General features: G+C 38.3%; 1 protein-coding gene across 3 annotated transcripts in view; it reads right to left on the bottom strand.

Moving 5' to 3' along the window:
• The window catches only part of ANO4 (anoctamin 4), a 155,450-nt gene that overhangs the window by 102,974 nt on the left and 35,740 nt on the right, over positions 1-16,736 (bottom strand). For all 3 annotated transcript variants that reach the window (XM_042816301.1, XM_042816302.1, XM_042816303.1), the window contains exon 2: positions 9,990-10,196. In XM_042816301.1, the coding sequence (XP_042672235.1) occupies positions 9,990-10,059 (70 nt within the window). In that variant the 5' untranslated portion in view covers positions 10,060-10,196. The remainder of the gene's footprint in view (positions 1-9,989; positions 10,197-16,736) is intronic.

The following is a 16,736-nucleotide window of genomic DNA, read 5'->3' as shown; positions in this document are numbered from 1 at the left end:
AAGGCATATAGGCAATAGGGCAAAAGTAGAAAGTAAGTAACGCACAGTTTTGTCAGTGATACCATTCATTTTCCTGTTAAAAACTCAGATCCACCAACCTGCCTCTTCCGTTTGAACCTTAGCTGGAGCAAAATACTGACAATACTGATACGTGTAAAATACAAATGATAGTCTTGTATACTTCTCTGAAATATAGTAGCCTTAAGATCTGAGCTCAGGACAAACAAACCAGGCCAACAATATCAGCCAGCCTGATTTCACTCAAAACCACATGCACAATCTTCCACCGGTCTTCTGATTTAATACATGGCTATTCACAAACATGCCTCCACCAATACAAGGAGGAAAAGAAATGCATCTGCAAACAACACAGCTTCTACATAAGTGGTTACAGGAATACTTTCTTTTCACATGATCTTCATGGTGTCAACAAACAGAGTTGAAACAGAGTACAGTTGCTTCTACCCACCTCCCTTTCCTTTGACACTTTGCAGAAGGAATTTTTTTTTCCAGAGACAAACAACCCCTATGTGATAAGTCATGGAATGGCCAACTCAGTGATTCCTGATTTACTGGTGGACAAAGATTTTAGATGAGCAGGTGTTTGGACAGGTCATTCTTCTGCATCCTTTATCTTACCAGTGTTCTCCAATACAACAAACTGGAGTATGTGGTGTTGCTGTTGCTTTTGGTTGGCTTAGGCACATTTTTCTTCCATTAACAGCCGCTCATTTGTGCTTTATTGGTATTAGATCCCACTGACTACACCCTTAAAAGGTCAATACAAGACTTTTCTCTATTTATTCAGACACTTTAGTTCACCCGAAGTTGCATTTTAAATTATAGCATTTACTCTGGTGTGCTCTTCAAAGCAGTGAATAATTAGGACACTTTCTCCTTTATTTATTTTGAAGGGTCTGTACTAGTTAAGTTTAAAAAAAAACATTATATTTTTAAAAAAGCGTTTCATTTTTTACAGGCTGGATGGGAAGACTTCTTCTAAACTGGAATTTTATTAAAACGGTGTTTCAGACAAGCAAGTTAAGAAGCAAGGTAGTTAATACGATGTTAATGTTATACAGGGTTTCCCACTGCAGTGGGATTTTTGCATCTACTTAAAATCAGACAGAGATTTTGCATCTACTTAAAATCAAGAACATACTGAGGTATTTTTCTAGATGAGAGCCTTGTTACGCGTATTACCTAGTATTACTCAATTAGCAAAAGCAGCATTTCAGACTCGGGCTTCAAAAACAAAAAGAAAAACAAAAAACTTTCTTTTTTTTTCCTTGCACAGTAAATACCTGGAGCCACACTTTCAAAGCCTGCACATTTTACACTGTGACATGCAAATGATGTTTGCACACAGACACTCTCACACTGTGGCCTGAATCTGAGCATAAGCAATTGCATGTGCAGAAAAATGTAGAGTTTCAGTGTCTGGCACCAAAATAAAGGACATGTAAATAAGTTGGAATGGAGAAAATGATTCCTTTCCCAAACTACAATGCAGTGTTCATATTTATTCAGTAATTTTGAATGAAGGTAATTGTTGTAACTCAACAAGGCAGTCGGGTTACTTGAAGAATTTTACTACTTAGGCTGTGCTCATCAGTAAGAAAAAAAATATTTAACTCAGTTGACTACTGAAATTACAGTCTTTCTTCTCTGTCTTCCCTCAATTCCAATCAACTCAGCAAGTGCAAACAAATGTTTTGTCTACAGCTCTAGAAATTTCTGCAGAGGTAAATTTGAAGCTTCAAAGCATGTTTCTGAAGAGACAGCTAGGTAGTGCCAGCACATGTGTAACTATATTGGCAAACTGAGAGTATCTTAAAGGTCCATTTTGCTGTTTATACAGTTTTCTCTAATTTGAGATACTTATTTTACCTGTGTAGGACACAGGATTTGCTTCTTACATCTACAAAACATAGTTCTGCAAGAATACCAGATAATAATGCACACTGAAAGAAGCTTTAAAGACTTCTTATTTAAATCAGAGCACTCTATCTTAAGAGCATTAAAACACAATATGTTTCAAAGACTGAAAAATTTGGGTGCCCTCTGGAAATAATTGCAGGCCTTTTAAAAGACTCTGACCTGGTAGATTGTCATATACATCCACGAATACTTAGGGACTTGAATATATCTCCTGATAGGCTTAACTGGCTTACCGCTCGTGTTAAAAAAATAGTATATTTTGTCACCATGAGAATCAAAAGCTGAGTGTGAACATAAAAGAATGCCCCACTCGTTTTAACTGTGCTTTGAAAGGTAGTGGAGTGACTATATATGCCTACTTCATATATACTTCTATATAACGCAAGGAAAAAGAATTTTAAAACCCAAATCATTATTTAGCATGAAGAACCTATGTCATAGCTGTCTCTGTACATGGTCACGACAAGCCTACTAACTATCCTACTAACAATACCAGAATTATTTTTGAAAGGTAATGGAAAGCTAGTTTCCCTTTACATTCCAATACACTGTAAGGAATAATAATACACCTTATTATGTTAACACAAACTCCCTCTTTATCTGCCAGAAGCAGCAATAGTGAACACAGAATTTCTAAACACCTAATACTACCATATTATCACAGCCTTAAATATTTTTTAAACGTATGGTGTCGGTTCTGCCCTATGTTATACTTTAGGTGAAGTCAGAAACAGAGAAATCCCTTCACCCAATTAACTACAAAGAAGTGGGATATCTGCATGCTCTCTCTTTCTGTCTCTCTCATGCTGCCTGTGCCTTTTAAACAGACAATCATAGAAAAAAATGGATGGATAGCCCTTGGTACAAACCCACATCTCTAAAATCTCTCCTGACAAAGCAGCCTGAACACCAGGTTATGGGGACAGGATCCTGCTAGCCCTCAGCCTTCAATTCTTGCATTTCAACAATTTCCAATGCCCATAACATGCCTTTCACATGGGGATTATCAATTCCAACAGTCTGCACTTATCATCAGGAACAAGGAATCTCCTAAGCAGCAAGTACAAACTGGACAACAGTTCAGGAGAGCTGATGATCCAGGTCTTCCATATGTACATGCAGCCAAATCATTGAACTGTTGTGCAAAAGGACACAACATCCATCACTATTCTCCAACTATTCCCTTATATATGACTGAATCTTTTGAAAGCTGAAAGGACTGATATGCCCACCCAGAATCCACCAGAATACCATGTCACATATTTCTAATTCCCAATTGCCTGAAGACACATGGCCCCTGTGCAAATCCTTACACAATCAGTAGAGGGGCATTACTGCACAATGAGCCTTTAAACTACCCCCCCCTAGAAGCACTTCTTTTCACCAATAACGCAAAGAGACAAGGAACCAAAGTGTGTTCTACTGAGAACATATCTAATCTTTCCAGTTGCCACAATGTATGGCATAGGAATCCATGAGAGACAGTCTAAAAATGGCACAAACCATTGTGTACAACAAAGAAGAGACAGACAATGCTATACAGTTGCATGTTGCAAATGAGAATCTAGAAAGAAGTCTGAGATCTAAATGAACTGAACAGCTCAGCTCATTCCATGTTACTCGCATTTGTATTAAAATGGCGGTAGGAGTGATTATGTTTTAGTTCTGCAGCTTTCTTTTTACACTGCAAGTGCGCATACAAAGACATAGTTATCAAAGATCACTATCACATATGTTCAAACATTTGTCTATGTTTGAAAAATCTAATTACTTGTGAATGATTAATCCTTCAGTTTATCTCTTTAGCAGTATCTTGAGTTGTTAGCAGGCAATCAAGGAAGGGAAGAGGGAGAAATGGCTGAATGAGCCATTCATTGCAAAGAGTTTGCCCAGTTCTGAAGTCAGTAGTATACTGGTGAGATATGCAGAGAAGCTGGCCACATGGGTGTAAGAGGCATGACCTAATTAATAGACACCTTTAGTGCACCAAAGATTACTTCATTACAGCATGAAATATCAAGATATTCAGCTTCTCTCCAAGGCGGAGTTTAATGCAACAATCAATTATGTAGACTCACATCATATCATGCCCTATCACTGACTTCACAGTCTAAATACATCCTTCCCATTCATTCTCTCAGAAGGCATCCCCCAAAAAATTTTGAGAACTTCAGCTGTCCTGAGACTGCTGAGAAATGAATATAGCATAGAAATATGAAAATGTTTATCCTAAATGCAGGATGGTAGAATAGAGTTGGATCCAGCACAGGATCCTATTTCTGACAGCAGATGCTTACACAAAGGGAGTATGAACAGTGTATGGACATACCATAGAATTATAGAATCACCAAGGCTGGAAAAGACCTTCAAGATCATCCAGTCCAACTATCCACCTACCACCAATGTTTCCCAACTAAACCACGTCCTTTAGTACAATAACTAAATGCTTCCTGATGACCCTATTTTACACATATCTGTTTCTAGGCTGTCTCTTCCAGCTTGCACAGGTTTAGAGACTTCTGGAGTGGAAGATTTCATCTAGACAATGTTTAATGTCTGCCAACATCTCCTAGTGTCTTTGAGGGTACCTTCAAACAGCAGGAACCCTGTTCCTAAACCTGGTGCAGTGAATCCTTCTTACAAAGACCTGTGATCTCCTGAAATTACCAAGAGCAGACAGACTGCTGAAAATGGACTATTTTCAGTAATTAGCGTTAAGCACAGACTATTTTGCAAGCAGTAGGAGAGCATCTGAACCTCAAGGGTCATCATTTTCAGGCATCCTGGCAGCATAAAGGGTCTTTAAAGTATGTGAGCTTTTATTGATCTTTAAAGAGCTTCCAGTTTCCTTGAAGTTCAGACTACTTCTTCATGCTGTAGTACAACAGGTGCTAAATTCCTTCTCTATGCTAAGTATTCTCATAAGGTTAGGCCTAAATAAAGTAATAAGCATGGTGCTGTCTCTTTTTGCTCTAGTAAACAGCCTAAATGATATCAATAATGGAGATCTCAGAAATGCCTTTCATGCTCTGCTGGACCTCCGAAGCACAGCACGGTCTAGAACTGCGTAGTCCAAGAACGTACCTGGCAAACATCATGCCTTCACAGTGTTATCCAGCATGTGGACAACACATCTGCTTCCTGAGATGTTCAGTTACTTGTAGCACAGGGAAGGGCAATAGTCCGCATGTCCCAAAGGGAATTTGTTCCTTTTTTGGAGCAGGTAAAAGATGAGGCCACCTTTGCTTTCCTGCTACCCTTATGCCTCCTGTAAGCTGTGATGTTTTGTTTCACACAATTATTTTGAGGCTTGTCACATCTGTATCTTGCAGTAGTAGGAATTTTTTGTGGGGTTCTGATATAGCTGCACTTAGTAGGCAGTTGGGCTTGTTGATCTTCAAAGATCCAAGTGAACTGTACTGCTCTGTCCTGTTGTATTATACTAATCTACTTGCTCAAGTAAGTAGATACAGAAAGGTTTAAAGAATGAAGCACTGGGCTTGGGGGAGAGGTCTTGCTGTCCTTTGGATGGCAAGAAACCTTTGTGGAAATTATCACTGAGCAGCTTTGTTACAGACAAATTAATGTTCTGACCTTAAAAACATTTCTGTTAAAGCAGAATTTAGTCTGTTCTGTCTTTTGACAGCCAAAAATCGTTCCCTGTGATTTTTGAATCATATTTTACATTTGAAATAGAGACTTATGTAATACCAAGTCCTACTTAATTTAGAACTATATCTAAGAAAAATCATTAGCCAAGCATTACAGGAACATACTGACTAATTATTCAAGGTCTCCTTCACTGCTTCCTATATGATAAACTCTTTGTTTTTCATAAAACGGCTCTCTAATTTTTCAGAAACATTTTATTTATTTGCATTTTATTTAAATCTACTGTCTGTTTTCTTCAGCAAAATTAGTACTGTCAAAAATACTCTTCATTGTTTTAAGACAATTATGGTACACCAGTCTTAGGACACTATAACCTTTTCTTGGGATCAGCAGTATTCCCTATTTGGTGCAAAGTCACATCTACCAGTTTCATTCCAGACGTTACAGTTTGCAAGGAAACCTTATAAGGGTGAAATGATTGAGAACATGCAGAGGGACTGGCATTTTGCAGCTTTTGTGAGCTAAATGCATGACGTAAACTAACAGCAGCTCTGAGAGCTGAAATTGGAGGGTGAGCTGCACTGATTCTAAAGTAACCATATATAATTGATTGCAAGAATGAATGAAAGATCATTTTACAACAGCAAACAGGAGGCTGATCAAAGCAGGAAGGGAAAAAATGAAGTATTTGAAAAGAGATGAGTTTAAAAATACATTGCCAGAGAAATAGAACACCCTCAAAGACACCACTTAAAATTACTAATATTAGTTTTGAAGTTCCTTATTGAGGGCATGCACAGATCCCAGGCAGGATCAGTACTTTTGTGTGTCAGGCACAGCACAAACTGAAATACAGGAGGAATGAAATTTGAGCCTAAACCAATTTTTCAAAAAAAAAATAAATAAAAGAGAGAGCGTTGAAAAATAACCTTTATCCTCTGGATTTTTTTTCATTAGGAGCAGGTGTTTTTGAATAAGTGGCTTCTGCCCTATGAAAAGGAAAGCAGTGAATGAATTGGGCTGAATGACTAAGCAAAGTGACAGATTTCAGTCTTTTCGTCATGCACTATCTAGTTCAATCTTTAAACCCAAAGTAGCCCATAATGACCATCTGACGACCTGCCATTCAGCCCAGGGACAAAAGGTCCCCACTGTAATTGTAGCCAACTGCTCACCCCTTTAGCAGCTTTGCAGAGGCTCTGGTCACCAATAGTCAGGAGAAACTCTCCCTGTGTTCAGAAGAGAATTTCCAGCTAACACTTGAAGTGCAGGTGTAGGAAAAAATTTGTTTGGAGCACTGAACTTTCATCCTATTGAATACAGGTGTAAATAAAAAGAAAAGTTAAGTATCCGGAGATATTTTTTTATATATTAATCAAGGTACTACTGCATTGGGCCATTTCTTGTGAGTATTCCATTTTTTTGTAATGCACAAATAAGATTAATGAAGGGAATGTTAAACTTATTTGAAATCTGCTTCGTTTTTCTATGCTTCATTCCATATGAGAGAAAGTTCTCATATACACCCACCAGAAAACACTGAAAAAGGCTGTGTCCCTAAGCATGTTATACAAGCAAGATAACAGCACTGCTGCCAATGGGATTGTAAATTTTCAGGTGAGTTGACATCAGTTACTCCCATGCCTTACATGCATTTTCTGCCAAGAAATATTTGCATGACAGAGCTTTCTGGCAGAATTATTTGCAGGAATTTATTCTTTTAATCTGAGGGAGATGTATGCCATACGCCTTGCCAGTCAGCAAAGAACAGAGAATGTGATTGAACCAACAAATCATATGTAACATACATATTCTGAAGAACACTGAACACATACAAGCATGTGCAAATTTTATGATGAGGAAAGGATATCTTTTGCACATTAAATTATCAGTTTGATAGGGCTCAGTTCTAGCTTCCTTGACGATTTGAAGTTCATTACATTGTGACTAAGCTCATAAAACATACATTTCCTCTTTTGCTTTAATTTTGATTGCAGTAGTTTCAAGATCTGCACATTCGTTCTTGCCTCCTACAGTCAATTGTTCTGTTGGCCAATGTCACTACTTCTTTCTTATTTCATGCCCAACAATTACATGCATAAATAAAAATTGTGCAATTGAATAAGAAATTAAAAAAAAGAGAATTCAAAAATCAAGAAAAGAATGCCAAAAGCAACATGCATCTTCCTTTAAAGATTACGACTTCTATATCAGGTAGTATTTATGTTAAAAGCCAAGAGACTAACAAAATGTTTCTGTCACTGGGTTCCAATGACCACAGTAGCCTTCGGTCATCATTCCAGAAACCTGTAGGTGTTCCCTTGCCATTGACCATGTAAGCTATTTTACCTGGGTAATTTATATATGTCAGAATAATCATCACTCTGAAATACCAAACTATTTATAATGTACAGCATTTCATAAGGTACTGCCATTGGCCAACTAGTGTACTAGGAAGATTTTTTATGTAGTTAGAGCTGATAATTTCTTGCTGAATAGAAACTAATAAATTATGATAACAGTTTTTTTTTTTCTCTCTCCTAATAGTTCTACTTATTACTGTTGTTGACTGACCATAATCTTTCTAACAGTCTACTTGAACACAGCTTTAACGGTTGTAATTCAAATCAGACACAGAAAAATTCAGTATTCTCAAACAGAAATGAACAATCAGATTCAAGTAATTTCAGATGAAATAATTACATTGTAAGTTGTATAAAATAGGATTCCTGCCATAAAATCTATTTTTAAAAGTCTGCAGCCCTCAAGGTTCTAGGTTCTATTAACTCCTGTTAACTTGAGTGAAGCTTATGATAGAAAATGCCTCCTTGAACTAAGCCACTGAGCATGTTCTCTGAAGGTTATGGATGCTTTTATTGTCTAAAGCACAGGATATGATTGACAAAACTAATCTCATATGACTGTACTGAAAGCTGAATTCCTCAGAGAAGCATCATCCAAATGATGCTCACTAATGAACTCCATTTTAGGAAACCTCTGTGGTCTACATAAAAAGGGATCTTTTTCTCAATCAAAAAGCAGCATATGTTGCTTATGCATTATTTAGTGCTAATGCACAGGCCATATCTATTGACATACAGGTGTAGAATGTGTAGCAGCTCAAAATTAATGTGATTAGCATAACCTATTGTGCATGAACAATACACTTGTTTCACAAACTGTGGTGCTGTCTTTTTTAATTGATCTTTTATCATCTCTTCGTAATATATATTGAGCAGCAATAACGTATGCAGTAGTAGTTTCTGTACCTCAAAGACAAAACACGGAAGCTAAAAAAAACAGGACAAACAAGTGAAGAGAAGAACAGAAATAAACAAAGAAAATGGTATGAGTCACCGTAAATTCTTAATTAACCCATGTTGACAAAGGCTATTGAGTCTGAATAGTATACATATGTGAAACTCATGGAAATAGAGCTACATAGCAAATCAAAACAATCTAAACTTTCAACTTGTACAGAAATTAAGGAATGCCCCAGGTCTGCAAGATAATGGAAGCATACTGAGGGTTTGTAGGCAGAGAACTCTGTCTCATACAAATGGACTCTGCCCCATGGCACCCCAACTTCTGCTATGGAGGCATCATCTCCTTTCCTGGGCAGCAAGGGTGGAAGATTATCAAAACCCTTCAATAGAAAATCTACAAAACAGACCTCATGGGCAGTCGTAATTCACTGTACTCAGGATAGAAATTAAGAGTTTCATTTTCACTTTGAAAAACTGAACATGGCCAGCACAAATGCACTACTCTATTCTAAAAAAAAAAACAACTTCTGAAATAGTTCTGGTAGTTAACATAACAAGGAATGAATTCATGATGTCACTAAGAATTTGATAGTACCCAAGAGACTCAGGTTTCTTTTAAAAAATTTCATTTTGCTAACCAGTTAACACAGTTTGCAAAATGTCCTACAGATTTAGAGATTTGTTTTCATTCTGGCAGACTGACTTTGGTCTGCACTTGGCACTGTGTCACATCTTTAGTTCAAAACCAACGTTAGTGTCAAATACAGAGTTCCGTAGGGATGCCCGTAGTCTTTATAGCATTGCCATCAGCTCATGGCTAAAATTAAGTGTATAGAAAGGTTGCAGTATACAAAAACAATAATTCAATTTTCTTTCTGCATTAACATTTTGGATACCACTGTCGATTTGTTTATGGTTGTTTTTTTTTTAATGGTTTAAACCTATGTTTTCATTCTCTGTGTTCAGCTGTCCCAACTCTTGGTATTCCCAGTGCAATCTGTAACTATCAAAAACACAGAAAACATACAGAAAACATCAGTCTATAGCTCTGATGATCAACAGACTGATCTTTATGCACGTGTGATCTAATGCTACTGACACCAGCTTCACAACACAATGACATACTATGCAAGAAATGGAACTGAAAAAGTGCCACATCAAATCTGTTACCTGGCTGGTGGGTTTTTGCTTTTCCACCAGAGGCTGTTGGATTACTCGATCCAGCTGATGAGGCTTCCATGCTTATTGACCTTCTGACTTGTGGTAATGAAGGGTGCCCAACCACAGGTGGACGCTTTGACACTGGGTAGCTTGCTGCAGTCCTCCGCTGACAGATTTGCACACGCTTTTCAGCCCCATGAATAGATAAACTTATACCTGTCAGGAATACGAATTAGTACTGTTAGACACAAGAGAACAACACAAAACAACTAAGGTAGAAAGGTACAAAAACTGCCGCATTTAAAAATGAAGTTATAAAAGCTTTCATAAAGAAAAAATAAAAAAGGAGGAAATAAAATTATAAAAACATGAATTTTCTATGAAAATAAAAAATGTGAACATCTTTACTGCTGCTGCGCTGCAGATAACAGAATAACTACACTAACAGATATTTAAACTAATACAAAGTCATGGTTTACTGCTGTACTGGCCTATAGGAGGAATTATCTTCCACTCCTTCAAAAACCACACAAGTCGCACAGGCCCATAGTAAAGAGGTAAGTACTACACAGATTATTAAGTGACAGCTTTGTGATTGATAGACTAAAACTTGGCAGTAATAGGTTCTTCTCTTCTGAATATCTGCATGTACCAGAATGTCTCATCGTATGGAAAAGACACTAAGCTACACAAGTAGTGACCAGTTTTTATTAAAATGATCTGCTTTTAGGACAACAATAGTTCCATAAGCAACAATAACATGACCTTATGTTTGAAAACCTATTCCATTCTCACCAGTTCTGAAACATCTTCTGCAATGCTGGAGATTCTTTCACACCAAACATTCTCAAATTTGTCACATTTGTCACAGATAATTTTTAAATAGAAATTGTTTTCTGTGACGAAAGAGGCTTTACTTTTCCACAGAGAATAACAAAGTTGACATTTTCTATCTGCTGTATGCTCTCAGAAAGAAATGCTACTTTATGGCAGAAAAACAACTGCTTCTGACTTTCTTCTGTTCACATTAATGCAATTGCAGCAACTTGAATTACTGACAGCATCCTCTGGTAAAAATCTTTAGCCAATCATCTCTTTCAGGCAACAAAGCTGAACAATAATTCTACAATGCCATTTTATGCTTAATTTAATTGTGATTCTTATTCCTTTCATCAGCAGCCATTCTTTGTTTAAAAAAGAAAAAGGAAAGTCTTTAAAGCTATAACTAGGCAAACAGAGAAGCAGATAGAAACAGAGTACCCTAAGAATCAGAAACATGTAAGCATGTGAAGGATGAACTGTAAAACTGGTCACTCAGGTAGCACTGACTACACATGTTAGCAAAAGGGGTCCTCCACTGTCATTCCCAAGACTGCCTCAGTGACACCAGTCTTCCAGTTCTACTGAAAGTCCATGTGACATAAGCCTCCAGATCACAGAATAGGTTTTGAAACTCTGACATCTTAATACACTTCAATACGTAACACACTACTATGGGGAAGAGAGCCGTTACTTTTGTAGGTAAATGGTGAAAACAGTGGGGTTGCACACATGAAGAGAGGCTGTGCAAATTGCTCTCCTCTGAAATGGCTTTGTGCATTTAGAACTGAAGCTGCGTGCTCACTACCTGATTTTGCTGCACTTCATCAGAGCTGATCTCCTGCAGGAAGTTTAAATGGAAGTGCTCCTATGAGCAGCTGTTCACATACCTCCTGGTTACAGAGCTAATGTAACCGCTGCCTGTTTCTAAGGATCGTTGGAAGCACATCTTCATTAACACAGTCAGCAAACCCCAGTCATTTTATTCAATTGATTCATCTTGTGAAAGGCAGTGTAATAGTCCACACAAGCAGAATAACAAGTATGCCTGGACAACACATTTGTTTGAATAAAGAATTTAGTTGTAAGAAGATTCAAACAGTGAAATACAAGCCCCACCTGGGGCTTTCCTGTGCAGTTACTAGAAGTTCAGAGTAACATAACTGATCAAATTCTTGTGCAGTTATCCCTAAGGTATTGCAAAAAGTATTCTTTTAACATCACCTCTGATTGCTTTATCATAAGAAGCAACCAACTCTGAAGTTTGCAAGGGAGTTGAGGTACAGCTCAGTGAAACATGTAACTGGCACAGACACACCCTTACTGATTGGATCTCAGTAAGGGTATATCTTAATTTGGTCACAGAACAAGGCCTCTTTTTTTAGAAACTGGTTGCAAATACACTGTGATAAAGGTGACCAAGGAGTTGGAGCACCTCTCCTATGAAGAAAAGTTGAGGGAGTCAGGCTTGTTTGGCTTGGAGAGAAGAAAGCCCTGGGGAGACCACACTGTGCCCTTCCAGTACTTAAAAGGAGCTTAAAAGTAGGAGATAGACTGACGTTTTACACGATCTGATAGTGATAGAATGGGGAGGAATAGATTTAAATAAAAATAGAAGAGATTTATGTTAGGTGTTTAGGCACAATTTTTTTCCTCAGAGAATGATGAGGCATTGGCATAAGAGAAGCTGTGAGTGTCCCTCCTGGAGGCATCCAAGGCCAAGTAGGATGAGGCCTTGGGAAATCAGATCTGGTGGTTGGTAACTCAAACCATGGCAGGGGTTTGGAATTAGACAACATTTATGGTCCCCTCCAACCTAAGCCATTCTATGATTCTGTGATTATCTGAGGTTAAAGTAAATATTTTCACTGTCTGAAATCATATATGATGTGTTGCGTGGCTCTGACTCAGCTTCCTAAACTATTTGTGCAGCCTTCAAAATAATGGATACTGCAGACAGACCATTCTTCCTAAAGACTGTAAAATCTGCAGATCTAATCTATCCAAATAATCACAGCCAAAATGATGTTCAACCTACAATTTAACTCTGATTGCATAAAACCTTCTTTCTCTTGCACTTAACAGTGGGACTATAAAGCAATAACACCGAAGTCTATGAAAAAGAACATGCCAACATTATTGGAAATTAAACAGATTATTCATTGGACATATTTAAAATGTGAAAGCATTCAAAAAGCACTACTGTTTGTTCCAAAAAGTTTGTTCCAACAACGTGTCACCAGTATATTCAATATATTTGTGAGAATGAATTTCCCTCGTGTTTTCAAGAAATACAAGTACAGAACAAAGTTGCAAGCATCTTTGTCTAATTAGCATTTCAGATTTCTGCAGAGGAAGTCCAGATCTTGCTTTTCTCTGTTCATTTCTTTTGTTAAACTACAAGTAAATGTCTGCAAAAATGTAAGATTGCTATCACAGTAAGCTGAGGTATTACCTTGTTTTCATGTGGGCGAAAATCCTTTTAAAAGAGATACTGGCACATAAAAACACATTCCCAGTTAGTATGCACAAAAGTAGAGAAAAAGAGAGGGGGGAATCAGAGGCAAAGAAGTATTAGAAATAGTGCTTATAGCTTATGGGGGATGAAAACATGGTGAATTATTGGCATTAAGCAGTCTCTTGTGCAAACTCACCCTATTCTTGCAAAAAACCCACACTGTTGCTGAATCACAGTTTCTGTGGGACAGAGATTTGAGAAAATGGTGCAGAGATCCCTGAAGAATAGATGTTCAAGTTGACACCTATTACTTTTTGCAGTGTGACAATACCCACATAAGACACCTAGAAAGACAGACAAACTCTCCAGCAATACACTGCAGACTAGGTCCTCAGTTTACTCGTTTGGTGGAGCCATTCCCTGGCTTTCAGTTTTGATACCACATAGATGCTGACCACCAAAATCCCACCATTGTTACGTGCCTCCCTGTGCCTATAGCATGACCATTTGTAAGTGAGCTTGGCAGCACTGGCAACGCACTTGACTGCTCTGACAGACAGTAGGGATGCTGCAAAAACAGTGTTTATTTTATTGCTTCTCACTTATTATAATGGATCATTTCAACCTTGAGCTACCAGGCAGGTAGAAATGGAAGTCTTACATGCTGTCCAGTACCCAGAACCAACTGTCCACTTTGGAGGACTAGCTTCTGGATAGGGCTCAAGCCATTGTGCTCTGCAGTCTGAGCACCACTAGCAGAAGTAGAAGCTGAGTGTTCTGAAGCTGGATGAGGTTTGAGCCTGAAGTATTGCATGCATCACTCAGTCCTTTTCCTGCATACAGCAGAATTCCTTCTCTGTATTTTCAATATTAACACGTCTTTCCTTCCCTTTCTCTGTCCTTTGTTCTTCTTTTCCCACAAACAAGCTTTTTGTCTCCGTGAGGAATTGCTCTTCTTGTTGCATTTCTGTTCTCCTCTGAGACCTCTGTTTGAGGTTCATGTAAGATAAGCATCTTCACTCCCTTCCTACAAAACAACCTCAGCTGTGCAGCTTGCTAGCAGGGAAGAGCAGCCTTGATCCTGCTCCTGGCTAATTTATTGCTTCCAGTTTTGTCTTTATATGAGGTATTATTTTTGCTAAAGCAGCATTTCTTTTATATCAAGCGTATTTTGTATCTGATAATGAGAGATAACTAGAGAATTTATAATGCTCCAGATAAAACCTGCGTATCAGAACATTAAAGTGAAGTACTAAAGTACTTCAAAGCCAGGAAGCAAAATCTAACTTAAGGAAAAGGAAGGAAAAAGTACTAGAAGTAGAAACCACCACTGCATGGCTTACCCTGCATGCAAAGCTTTATATGATAGTGCTTTTTGTTTTGTTGGCTTTTCATATGCAGTATCAATCACCCTGTGCTGCATAGCAGTCTCTCATCCAAGTACGGGATGGGGCTCTGCTGCCTCAGCCCTGGCTAGAGGTCCTGAGCACCACATACCTGAGCGTGAAGCAAGACCCACCACCAGAAGGCCTCAGCCAGCCAGCCTGCACCATTGGACTGAGCATAGTGCAAAGCTCTGGTGCTGGAGGAGATGGTTTTAGTGGCAGTACTGGGGCTGACAAGGCACTGGGTCCAAATTACACTACATTGAAACTGAGATGGCTTGGTAGGCCAGTTTGGCTCAGCCACAGTTCAGCTATAGGCACATAATCATAGGCTCCTTCCTGAGGTGTCTTCCTCTAGACAGAGATAATATGAACATGAATAAACAATAACAACGCAGTGCAGACTCAGGAAGCTGTATAAATTATCTATTAGCTAACAGTGCTAAATTAACCTCAAGTGCCCTGACCTGCTTTGTAGATCTCTGGGATAAGAAACTGCTGCTGGCAGGTGCAATAAGGCTTTTTATTTTGGTATTATCAGCATGTCAGTGTTCATGCTGGAGGCAAATTACTTCAGCTGTTTCTCTTCTTTATGTGGGTCTTTTATTCTGCTTTGGCCCTGCAGCAAACTGAGGCAGACCCTTTCTTCAAGGTCCCTTTCAGAGCAGAACAAGTGTGGTGTTGCACAGAGCAAGGAAAGCCAACTGTGATGGTATGTAGGGCCCCCAAGAAACAAGGCAGCTCTGGGCAGTCTGCAGTCACTGAGGCACAGATAAGCATGGTCATAAGGATGCACTTTGGAAAAATGGACAGAAAGCAAAAAATGAGCCTTTCATATACAATATATAAAGGGGCAAATTGCTTATTTGGTTCCTTTCAACTTTTACACCCAGCAAAGGAGAAAATGAGCCAATCTGTCCACCTTAAAAAGCTAAGCAACCTTTCTTCAGCTTGCACAAATTGCCACATCTCCTATTAAAGTCAAGGATGCTCTCCAGACATGGTCAGCTTTTTTTCACATTTTAAAGCTAGCACTGAAAAGGGGGAGCCCAGAAAGGGCAAGTAAGATTAAAGTTTTCTCATGTAAAATCATTTTCATGTGAGGCTCAGCAGAAAGACAGCTATGCTTGATGCCATGACTGACTCTTCTGTTTCTTTTGAGTCCTAGGTCGAAATGAATGAGCAGGAGAGAAAAATTCACCTGCTGCCCTCTGAACCCACAGCTGGAAACATAGTATAAAGGCAATTCCCTATTTTTTTTTCTCATCCTATGCGCTACTTAGATAATAAACACATAAAAGAAAGCATAGCTATCTTTGTCCATACCCTTGGGGAAGAATGTTACAACAGTGCCAGGATTCCTACATGAGATTAAATCATTTTTCATAGGTTTAAACATCAACTCTGACACAGAATCAAGTCCCTTGTCATGGGTAACACAAATCATAACTAAACTCAGATTATTCTTCAATTACAGCTTTGAAAATATTGAAAAACTTCCAACTACATCGATGTAATAAAATAAAAAAACACAACAAAACAATAAACAACAAATACCCCTCCCAGCTACAAAACTTTAAGTGCGTAAACAAGTTTCTAGTTTCCCTTGAATGCTCTTCTTCTGAGGCGGAAATGGAGTATTTTAACTGAGCTATCCTGCTGAATTACAAATTTATGTACATGTTTTATAGTAAGAAGTTTCTGATGGAAAGAAGCCACACAGCTTAAATATACTCTCTGAAGGAATAACTCTTGTGTTTTGATTGGAACATGTCACCCCTTGATAAGCAACTATTTCCTTTTCCTTTTATTTCTCTGTTCCACTCACGGTATTATGGAACTCTGTTGTATCCTGTCTTTGTTGTTTCTATTCCTGAGCTTAGCAGACCCAATTTGCACTGCTGTACCTCACAAATATGCTGCTGTGGACTTCTAATCACCTGATTACACTTTCTATGCTCCCTTCATTTTTTAAGGAAGGGAAACTTGAAAGGCACATTAAGAACGTTTCGAGAAGTAGGACTGGAAACACACATGATGTTCATAACTGTCACGGAGTTGACCAGATCAATCTATGTCCGTGACAGGGGCGGC

The sequence above is a fragment of the Centrocercus urophasianus genome, unplaced genomic scaffold (genome assembly GCF_019232065.1).
Source record: "Centrocercus urophasianus isolate 14NV4802_14NV808 unplaced genomic scaffold, USGS_Curo_1.0 seq_15, whole genome shotgun sequence".
In the NCBI taxonomy this organism is placed as follows: domain Eukaryota; kingdom Metazoa; phylum Chordata; class Aves; order Galliformes; family Phasianidae; genus Centrocercus; species Centrocercus urophasianus.
Note: the sequence above shows the minus strand (reverse complement) of the source record. Positions and strands in the feature narration are given on the sequence as shown.